Consider the following 11736-nt stretch of genomic DNA (forward strand, 5'->3'; position numbering starts at 1 on the left):
CTCTTCTGACACCCTACGTCATTTTGACAATTTCCAGTTTCCTGGCCCCAACCGCCTCCTCTTTAACATGGACGTCCAATCTCTCTACACCTCCATCCCCCACCAGGACGGTTTGAGGGCTCTCTGCTTCTTCCTTGAACAGAGGCCCAACCAGTCCCCATCCACCGCCATCCTCCTCCGCCTGGCTGAACTTGTTCTCACATTGAACAACTTCTCCTTCAACTCCACTCACTTCCTTCAAGTAAAAGGTGTTGCTGTGGGTACCCGCATGGGTCCTAGCTATGCCTGTCTTTTTGTGGGATATGTCGAGAATTCTTTCTTCCAGTCCTACTCAGGCCCCCTACCCCAACTTTTTTTCCGGTACATTGATGACTGTATTGGTGCCGTTTCCTGCTCTCACCCCGAACTGGAAAACTTTATCAACTTTGCTTCTAATTTCCACCCTTCTCTCACCTTTACATGGTCCATCTCCAACATTTCCCTTCCCTTCCTCGACTTCTCTATCTCCATCTCTGGGGATAGGCTGTCTGCTAATATCCATTATAAACCCACCGACTCCCACAGCTACCTAGAGTACACTTACATAGAGAGATACAGCACTGAAACAGGTCCTTCAGCCCAACGAGTCTGTGCTGACCATCAACCACCCATTTATACTAATCCTACATTAATCCCATATTCGCTACCACATCCCCACCTTCCCTCAATTCTCCTACCACCTACCTACACTAGGAGCAATTTACAATGGCCAATTTACCTATCAACCTGCAAGTCTTTGGCTGTGGGAGGAAACCGGAGCACCCGGCGAAAACCCACGCGGTCACAGGGAGAACTTGCAAACTCCGCACAGGCAGTACCCAGAACTGAACCCGGGTTGCTGGAGCTGTGAGGCTGCGGTGCTAACCACTGTGCCGCCCAGGGTGTGATTTCTTCACACCCTGCCTCCTGTAAGGACTCCATTCCATTCTCCCAGTTTCTCCGTCTCCGACGCATCTGCTCTGATGATGCTACCTTCCATGACAGCGCTTCTGGTATGTCTTCCTTTTTCCTCAACCAAGGATTCTCCCCCACTGTTGTTGATAGGGCTCTCAACCGTGTCCGGCCCATTTCCCACACTTCTACCCTCACCCCTTCCCCTCCCTCCCAGAACCGCGACAGGGTTCCCCTTGTCCTCACTTTCCACTCCACCAGCCTCCATATCCAAAGGATCATCCTCCGCCATTTCCACCACCTCCAGCGTGATGCCACTACCAAATGCATCTTCCCCTCCCTTCCCGTCAGCATCCCTCCGTGACACCCTGGTCCACTCCTCCATTACCCCCACCACCTCGTCCCCTTCCCATGGCACCTTCCCCTGCAATCTCAGGAGGTGTAATACCCGCCCATTTACCTCCTCTCTCCTCACTATCCCAGGTCCCAAACACTCCTTTCAGGTGAAGCAGCGATTTACTTGTACTTCTTTCAATGTAGTATACTGTATTCACTGCTCACAATGTGGTCTCCTCTACATTGGGGAGACCAAATGCAGACTGGGTGACCGCTTTGCAGAACACCTCCGTTCAGTCCGCAAGCAGGACCCCGAGCTTCCAGTTGCTTGCCATTTCAACACTCCCCCCTGCTCTCATCTCTGTCCTGGAATTGCTGCAGTGTTCCAGTGAACATCAACACAAGCTCGAGGAACAGCATCTCATTTACCAATTAGGCACGCTACAGCCTGCCGGACTGAACACGGAGTTCAATAATTTCAGAGCATGACGGGCCCCCCATTTTGCTTTTATTTTTAGTTATTTTTTTTCTTTTTCCTTTAAAAAAAATTTTTTTTGTGTTTATTTTATTTCATCCTAGTTTGTCCAGTTTGCTTACCCACTGTTTTTTTTTCATGTTTTTACTTGCGGCTGTACAATTTTCAGTCCGTTAACACCCAATCTGTACTAATGCTTTGTCTTTCAACACACCATTAACATATTGTTTGCCTTTGCTCCACGATCTTCTGGTCAGCTATTCTGTGACTTTGTCCCATCTACACCTTCTCCTTTGTTATCTCTTGCCCCACCCCTGCTTTACTTGCTTATAACCTGTTACATTTCTAATATTTGCTAGTTCTGAAGAAGGGTCACTGACCTGAAACGTTAACTCTGCTTCTTTCTCCACAGATGCTGCCAGACCTGCTAAGTATTTCCAGCATTTCTTGTTTTTATATGTATAAAACGCTAGTTAGGCCACATCGTTAGTACTGAATACAGTTCTGGTCGCCACACTATAGGAAGGATGGGATTGCACTGGAGAGAGTGCAGAGGAGATTCACCAGGATGTTGCCTGGGCTGTAGTGTTTCAGCTTTGAAGAGAGACTGGATAGGCTAGAGTTGTTTTGCTTCGAGCAGAGAAGACTGAGGGGGGACCTGATTGAGGTATACAAAATTATGAGGGGCAAAGATAAGGTAGATAGGAAGAAACTTTTTCCCTTAACGGAGGGGTCAATAACCAGGGGGCAAAGATTTAAGGTAAGGGGCAGGAGGTTTAGAGGGGATTTGAGGAAAAAAAATTTCACCCAGAGGGTGGCTGGAATCTGGAACACATTGCCTGAAGCGGTGGTAGAGACAAGTATCCTCACAACATTTAAGAAGTATTTAGATGAGCACTTGAAACGCCATTGCACACAAGGCAACAGACCAAGTGCTGGAAAATGGGATTAGAATAGATAGGTGCTTGATGGCTGGCACAGACACAATGGGCCGAAGGGCCTGTTTCTGTGCTGTACAACTCTATAAAACTGAGACCAATGGAAGTCAAGGGGAAAACACTCCAGTCGGTGGAGTTATTTGGGCACCCAAGAAAGATGGCTGCCCCTGTTGTGGAATAGTTATCACAGCCCCAGATCACAGCAGCTGGCACGACGCAATGAATTGTCCTTGAGCCAACCAAATAGCACCATCACAGAGTCCTCCAACCATTGACCAGATGCTTAACTTGACAAACCAGATCAACATGAAGTAGTTGAGGTGAATAAAATAGATGAATTTAAGGGGAAGCTATAAGAGTCCATCAGGAAGAAACATATAGAAAGTTATGATGAGGAATGACAGCAGTGACGAGAGGGGGTAATAACGCCTGTGTGAAGCATAAATAAATAAATTATAAATAAATAATTTTTTGGATAAATATGAGGTTATTCACTTTGGTGGCAAAAACAGAAAGGCAGATTATCTGAATGGCGATAGATTGGGAAAGGGGGAGGTGCAGCGAGACCTGGGTGTCCTTGTGCACCAGTTGCTGAAAGTAAGCGTGCAGGTGCAGCAGGCAGTTAAGAAGGCAAATGGTATGTTGGCCTTCATAGCGAGAGGATTCGAGTACAGGAACAAGGATGTCTTGCTGCAATTATACAAGGCCTTGGTGAGACCACATCTGGAGTATTGTGTGCAGTTTTGGTCTCCTTGTCTGAGGAAGGATGTTCTTGCTATAGAGGGAGTGCAGCAAAGGTTCACCAGACTGATTCCTGGAATGGCAGGACTGACATATGAAGAGAGATTGGGTCGATTAGGCTTGTATTCGCTAGAGTTTAGAAGAATGAGAGGGGATCTCATAGAAACCTACAAAATTCTAACAGGACTGGACAGGGTAGATGCAGGAAGGATGTTCCCGATGGCGGGGGAGTCCAGGACCAGGGGTCAAAGTCTAAGGATAAGGGGTCAGCCATTTAGGACTGAGAGGAAGAGGGATTTCTTCACCCAGAGAGTGGTGAACCTGTGGAATTCTCTACCACAGAAAGCAGTTGAGGCCAAATCATTAAACATATTCAAGAAAGAGTTAGATATAGTTCTTAGGGCTAAAGGAATCAAGGGATACGGGGAGAAAGTGGAAACTGGGTACTGAGTTTGGATGATCAGCCATGATCGCATTGAATGGCAGTGCAGGCTCGAAGGGCCGAATGGCCTACTCCTGTTCCTATTTTCTTTGTTCCTATGTTTCTATAAAACACCAGCATATACCAGTTGGGCCAATTAGCCTGTTTCTGTGCTGTAAATTCTATGTAAACAAGACAGTCTTATAAATATGATCAGCCAACAAATATGATGGCTACAAGAGGATAGAGGCGGAGTACTCTGATAAATGATCCGACAAAGCCTGTCCAACACCTAATAGCCTCAAGGCAGAGGTACGATGGAATACTCAGCATTTGCCTGAATGGGTGCAGCTGCAATGAAACTCAAGTAGTTCATAACCATTGATGAGAAGAGCAGTTCATTTGATTGCCACCTCATCACTGGACTCAAAATCCATTGCCTCCATGAGTGGCACATTGTAAACAGCAGTATGGACTACTTGCAAAAGACACAACAACTCATTAAGCTTATTCTGATGTCCCCGCAACCTCTAGCATTAAGAAGCAGACAATGCTATTAGTGCCAAGCGATTTCCTCCATCCTGAAGTGGCTGTATACTGCTGTACCTCCTCAGATACTGAAGCAGTCCATGTGCAAATGCAGCAAGACCTGGACAACATTTAGGCTTGGACTGATAAGTGGCAAGAAACATTCGCACCACACAAGTGGAGGGCAAAAACCATCTCAAACAAGAGAGAATTAACCATCTGCCTTCGATGTTCAATTGCATTACCACCACTGAGTTCCCAACTGTCAAAATCCTGGGGGTTACCATTGACCAAAAACTGAACTGGACCAGCCATATAAATACCATGGCTACAAGAGCAATCAGAGGCTGGGAATTCGGCAGCTAGTAACTCACCTCCTGACTCCCCAAAGCCCGTCCACCATTTGCAAGGCACAAGTCAGGAGTGTGACAGAATACTCTTCACTTGCCTGGATGAGTGCAGCTCCAACTCTCAAGAAGCTCGACACTGTCCTGGACAAAGCAGACCGTTTGATTGGCACCCCATCCACCACCTTCTACATTCACTCCCTCCACCACCGACACACAGTGGCAACAGTGTGTACCATCTACAAGATACACTGCAGCAACTCACTAAGGCTCCTTCAATAGACCTTCCAAACCCATGACCTCTAGCATCTAGAAGAACAAGGGCAGCAGGCACAAGGGCAGCAGGCGCATGGGAGCACCACAAGAAAACGGGCTGACATAGTCATACTCACGGAATTATACCTTACAGACAATGTCCCAGACACTGCCATCACCATCCCCAGGTATGTCCTGTCCAACCAGCAGGACAGACCCAGCAGAGGTGGCGGCACAGTGGTATACAGTCGGGAGGGCGTAGCTCTTGGAGTCCTCAACATCGACTCCGGACCCCATGACGTCTCATGGCATCAGGTCAAACATGGACAAGGAAACCTTCTGATTACCACCTACTGCCCTCCCTCAGCTGATGAATCAGTGCTTCTCCATGTTAAACATCACTTGAAGGATGGCAAGGGCACAGAATGTACTCTGGGTGGGGGGACTTCAATGTCCATAATCCAGAGTGGCTCAGTAGCACCACTACTGACCGAGTTGGCCGAGTCCTAAATGACATAGCTGCTAGACTAGATCTGCGGCAGGCGGTCAGGGAACCAAGAGGGAAAAACATACTTGACCTCATCCACACTAATCTGGCTGCCGCAGATGCATCTGTCCATGACAGCATTGGTAGGAGTGACCACTGCATAGTCTTTGTGGAGATGAAGTCCCATTGTCACATTGAGACTACCCTCCATCATGTTGTGTGGCACTATAGCCATGCTAAATGGGCTAGATTTCGAACAGATCTAACAGTGCAAAACTGGGCATCCAAGAGGTGCTGTGGGCCATCAGCAGCAGAAGAATTGTACCCAACTACAATCTGTAACCTCACGGCTTGGCATGTCCCCCACTCCACCATTACCATCAAGCAGGGGGATAAACCCTGGTTCAATGAAGTGTGCAGGAGAGAATACCAGGAGCAGCACTAGGCATACCTCAAAATGAGGTGTCAACCTGGTGAAGCTACAACACAGGACTACTGGCATGCCAACAGCGGAAGTAGTATGCGATAGACAGAGCTCAGCGATCCCACAACAAACAGATCACATCCAAGGTCTGCAGTCGGGAATGGAGGTGGACAATTAAACAACTGACTGGAGGAGGTGGCTGCACAAATATCCCCATCCTCAATGATGGGAGACCCCAGCACATCAGTGCGAAAGATAAGGCTGAAGCATTTGCAACAATCTCCAGCCAGAAGTGCCGAGTTGATAATCCATCTCGGCCTCCTCCTGACATCCCCAGCATCACAGATGCCAATCTTCAGCCAATTCGATTCACTCCGCGTGATATCAAGAAACGACTGAAGGCACTGGATACCATGGGCCCTGACAACATTCCGGCAATAGTATTGAAGACCTATGCTCCAGTACAGCTACAACACTGGCATCTATCTGGCAATGTGGAAAATTTCCCATGTATGTCCTGTACACAAAAGCAGGACAAATCCAACCCAGCCAATTACCGCCCCATCAGTCTACTCTCAATCATCAGTAAAGGGATGGAAGGTGTCATCAACAGTGCTATGAAGCGGCACTTGCTTAGCAATAACCTGCTCAGTGACACTCAGTTTAGGTGCCGCCAGGGCCACTCAGCTCCTGACCTCATTACAGCCTTGGTTCAAACATGGACAAAAGAGCTGAAATCAAGAGGTGAGGTGAGACAGACTGCCCTTGACATCAAGGCAGCATTTGACGGAGTATGGCGTCAAGGAGCCCCAGCAAAACTGGAGTCAATGGGAATCAGGGGAAAACTCTCTGCTGGTTGGAGTCATACCTAGCACAAAGGAAGATGGTTGTGGTTGTTGGAGGTCAATCATCTCAGCTCCAGGACATCACTGCAGGGGTTCCTCAGGGTAGTGTCCTAGGCCCAACCATCTTCAGCTGCTTCATGAATGACCTTCCTTCAATCACAGAAGCATAAGTGGGAATGTTTGCTGATGATTGCACAATGTTCAGCACCATTCGCAACTCCTCAGATACTGAAGCAGTCCGTGTAGAAGTGCAGCAAGACCTGGACAATATCCAGGCTTGAGCTGATAAGTGGCAAGTAACACTCACACCACACAAGTGCCAGGCAATGACCATCTCCAACAAGAGAGAATCTAACCATCTCCCCTTGACATTCAATGGCATTACCATCACTGAATCCCCCACTAACAACATCCTGGGGGTTACCATTGACCAGAAACTGAACTGGAGTAGCCATATAAATACCATGGCTACAACAGCAGGTCAGAGGCTAGGAATCCTGCGGTGAGTAACTCACCTCCTGACTCCCCAAAGCCTGTCCACCATCTACAAGGCACAAGTCAGGAGTGTGATGGTATACTCTCCACTTGCCTGGATGGGTGCAGCTCCAACAACACTCAAGAAGCTCGAAACCATCCAGGACAAAGCAGCCTGCTTGATTGGCACCCCATCCACAAACATTCACTCCCTCCACCACCGACACAGTGGCAGCAGTGTGTACCATCTACAAGGTGCATTGCAGCAACGCACCAACACTCCTTCGACAGCACCTTCCAAACCCACAACCTCTACCATCTAGAAGGACAAGGGCAGCAGTTGTATGGGAACACCACCACCTGCAAGTTCCCCTCCAAGCCACACACTATCCTGACTTGGAACTATATCACTGATCCTTCACTGTCACTGGGTCAAAACCCTCTGTTCCTAACAGCACTGTGGATGTACCCACCCCACATAGACTGCAGCAGTTCAAGAAGGCAGCTCACCATCACCTTCTCAAGGGCAATTAGGGATGGGCACTAAATGCTAGCCTAGCCAGCGACACCCAGGTCCCACAAACGAATAAAAAAAACACCATCTGCAAGTTCCGCTCCAAGTCACACGCCATCCTGACTTGGAAATATATTGCTGTTCCTTCACTGTCCCTGGATCTCAATCCGGGAATTCCCTCCTGAACAACACTGTGGGTGCACCCACACCAGATGAACAGCAGCACTTCAAGGTGGCGGCTCACCACTAGCTTCTCAAGGGCAATTAGGGATGGACAACAAATACTGGCCTTGCCAGAGATGCCCACATCCCATGAAACGAATAAAAAAAACTTCACTGGCATTGGGTTAAAATCTTGGCATTCTTTACATACTACAACTGTGCGAGTACCATCAGCATAAGGAGTGCAGTAGTGAAGGAGAAAACCCGCCATCATCTTACAGCAACCAGACATGGCCAATAACAATGTGACTCTAGTGTTATACACATCCTCAAGAATTTTTTTTTTTTAAGATTGCATAAAGGGGGACACCAAAGCTGGGGATCATAACTCCAGGCTAATTTTTAATTAATTCAATCAGGAATTCAGGAGGAGCCTCTTTACCTTGAAAATAGTGAGAATGTGAAACTCGCTACCAGAGTGTGATTGAGACAAATAGTTATAGATGAAGCTGGATGAATCCTTGAGGAAGAAAGAAATAGAAGGTTATGCTGATAGAGTGAGATGAAGAGAGGGGGAGGAAGCTCATGAACAGCATAAGCCTTGGTTCAAACATGGACAAAAGAGCTGAATTCCAGAGATGAGGTAAGAGTGACTGCCCTTGCCATCAAGTCAGCATTTAACCGAGCGTGGCATCAAGGAGCCCTAGCAAAACTGGAGTCAATGGGAATCGGGGGAAAGCTCTTAGCTGGTTGGAGTCCTTTCTAGCATAAAGCAAGATGGTTGCGGTTGTTGGAGGCCAATCGTCTCAGCCAAGGACAACATTGCAGGAGTTCCACAGGATAGTGTCCTAGGTTCAAATATTTTCAGCTGCTTCATTAATGACCTTCCCTCCATCATAAGGTCAGAACTGGAGATGTTCATTGATGATTGCACATTCAGAACTCTTCAGATACCGAAGCATAATCTTCAGCCATGATCTTGTTGAATGGCGGAGCAGGGTCCAGGGGCTGAGTGGTTTACTCCTGCGCCTAATTCTTATGTTCATATGTACGTATGTTCATTTCACGCCCGCATGCAACAAGACCTGGACAATATACAGGCTTGGGCTGATAAGTGGCAAGTAACATTCACGCCACAAATTCGCCAGGCAATGACCATCTCCAACAAAAGAGAATCTAACTAACTCCCTTGACATTCCATGGCATTACCATCACTGAATCCACCACAATCAATAACCTGGGGGTTACCATTGACCGGAAACTTAACTGCACCAACTATATAATACTGTGGCTACAAGAACAGGTCAGAGGCTAGGAATTCTGTGGCGAGTAACTCACCTCCTGTCTCCCCAAAACCTGTCCACCATCTACAAGGCACAAGTCAGGAGTGTGATGGAATACTTGCCTGGATGGGCACAGCTCCAACAACACTCAAGAAACTCAACATCATCCAGGACAAAGCAGCCCGCTTGATCGGCACCCCTTCCACCACCTTCAACATTCACTCCCTCCACCACCGGCGCACAGTAGCAGGAATGTGTATTATCTACAACATGCAATGCAGCAACTCGCCAAGGCTGCTTTGACAGCACCTTTACCTGCAGCCCCATCTAGAAGGACAAGGGCAATAGACACATGGGATCACCATCATCTGCAAGTTCCTCTCCTAGTCACACACCATCCTGACTTGGAACTATATTGCCATTCCTTCACGGTCGCTGGGTCAAAAACCTGGAATTCCTCCCTAACAACACTGTGGGTGTACCTACACCATATGGACTGCAAAGATTCAAGGCGGCGGCTCACCACCACCTTCTCAAGGGCCATTGGGGTTGGGCAACTCGCCAGTGACGCCCACATCCCATGAGAGAATTTTTTTTAAAAACTGGTATAGATTAACTGGGTCAGTGACAAAACAAAATTAGTTAACCCTGTGAATATTTTGAAATCCAATAAATATCTTTAGAGATTACTTTGGGATATGACATTCCTGTTGTAATTCTGAATGCTTCTAGAATAAGATAAAATAGGGATATCATCAGTGAACCTCTTTAGCTTTGGTCTCCATGGTCATAATCTGCTTTAAATAAGTGTGGCCACTGCATGTCGGGTTTGTTTTATAATTAAGAGTTCATTTCAGAGAGAAAGAATGTTATTCCAAGCAGTTAAGACACAAAAAGCCAGCAAACTAACAATCAAGTACAAACAAGCCAAACCTGGGACCCTCTGCCAACTGGTTCCTTTGAGAGAGAATTAGAGAGAAGCACAGATTATTAGACAACATCTGACCAGTATTTAATTCTGCTAAACAAAGGCAATCATTACAAGTGCAAACTTTCAAATCTAGGGAAAGAGAAAACCTGTGCTACCAGCACCTAAACCTATGTGTGAAAATTGAGCCTTCGCGATTGGATGTAATTGTCAACTCTGCGAAGTCTAGCCAATTCATTACACATTTCAGTTCCAAATTCTCGGCAGCCCATCAGCGGACCATGACAGAAGTCATTGCTGAGAAATCAACGCATTATTCTCCTGGGAGTCAGTGCTGGCAACACATTGAGATTACAACATCGCACTCGAAGACAGTCCACCCAGAAAACTAGCCAGGCCCCCAGGATGAGTTATTTACCATTGGGAGTTTCCGCTAACTGCACTGTTTATAGTCCTTTGATTAGGCTCCAAAAATTAAGCTGGTTCTTTTGGCAGGAAGTCACTAATAGGCACATTTGAAAAGCTTTTGAATGTAGTTTATTTTCAAAATTTGCTAAGAAACCAGCTACTATACCCCAACATAACTAGCAAATGGTGCTGTATATTTTTAAAGTGTACTTCAGTTATTTAAAATCAGGTTACTGACAGATTGTGGACCAGACAGGAATTAAAAATATTTATTTTTTGTGACCCATTTTCAGCTGTATTAATAAAACTGCACCGAGTCACCACTCTGAAATGTAAAGTTAATATGCAGGTACAGTAAACAATTATTAGGAAGGCAAATGTTACGTTAGCCTTTATTACAAGGGGCTTAGCATACAAGAATAAGTCTTGTTGGAATTAAATGGAGCTTTGGTGAGACCACACCTGGAGTACTGTGTACTTGTTTTGCCTCACTAGATTGATTCTTGGGATGAGAGGGTTGTCCTCAGAGGAGAGATTGAGTAGAATGGGTCTATACTCTCTGGGAATGAGGGGTGATCTCATTAAAACTTGATTCTTAAAGGATTTGACAGGGTAGATGCTGAGTGGCTGTTTCCCTTGCCTGGAGAGTCTAGAACTAGGGGCTATATTCTCAGGATAAGGTACTGGCCATTTAGAATGAGAAATTTCCTCAGAGGATTGTGAATCTTTGGAATTCTCTACACCAGAGAGCTGTGAATGCTCAGTCATTGTATATATTCAAGACAGAGATTGATAGATTTTTGGGGACTAAGGGAATTTAGGGATATGGGGATAGTATGGGAAAGTGGAGTTGAAGTAGACGATCAGCCATGATCTTACTAAATGGCAGAGCAGACTCGATGGGCCAAATGTCCTACTCCTGCTCCTATTTCTTACATTCCTGTATCAAGGAATTTTTTTCCAAGCAAAACTTATGAAAAAAATTACATTCTAAAACGCTGCCCAATTGCAGTGGCTCATGGCAGATTTTGCATTTGGTGATAAGCAAATGAGTTTGAGCAAAAACTGAAGAAAAGAAATCACTTCTCAAGGGGGGTGCAATTTGGGCTTGGATCACCAATTACGGAAACTGTAGCCCATGAGTTTGATACAGAGTAAAGCTCCCTCAACTTTCAGTTTCAGAAGAGTATTCCTTACTTCATCAGTCATTGTTATATGTTCTGTAAGCAAGATTACCAAA

The 11736-nt window shown here is 46.3% G+C and overlaps 1 protein-coding gene across 4 annotated transcripts in view; it reads right to left on the reverse strand.

The window, feature by feature from the left end:
* Positions 1 to 11736, reverse strand: part of osbpl1a (oxysterol binding protein-like 1A) — a 308693-nt gene that overhangs the window by 11166 nt on the left and 285791 nt on the right. For 2 of the 4 annotated variants that reach the window (XM_068031099.1, XM_068031097.1), the window contains one exon: positions 10094 to 10117. The exons of the other annotated variants lie outside the window; for them this stretch is intronic. In XM_068031099.1, coding sequence (XP_067887200.1) covers positions 10094 to 10117 — 24 coding nt within the window. The remainder of the gene's footprint in view (positions 1 to 10093; positions 10118 to 11736) is intronic. 4 annotated transcript variants of the gene reach the window in all.

The sequence above is a fragment of the Heterodontus francisci genome, chromosome 5, assembly GCF_036365525.1.
Source record: "Heterodontus francisci isolate sHetFra1 chromosome 5, sHetFra1.hap1, whole genome shotgun sequence".
Classification (NCBI taxonomy): Eukaryota; Metazoa; Chordata; class Chondrichthyes; order Heterodontiformes; family Heterodontidae; genus Heterodontus; species Heterodontus francisci.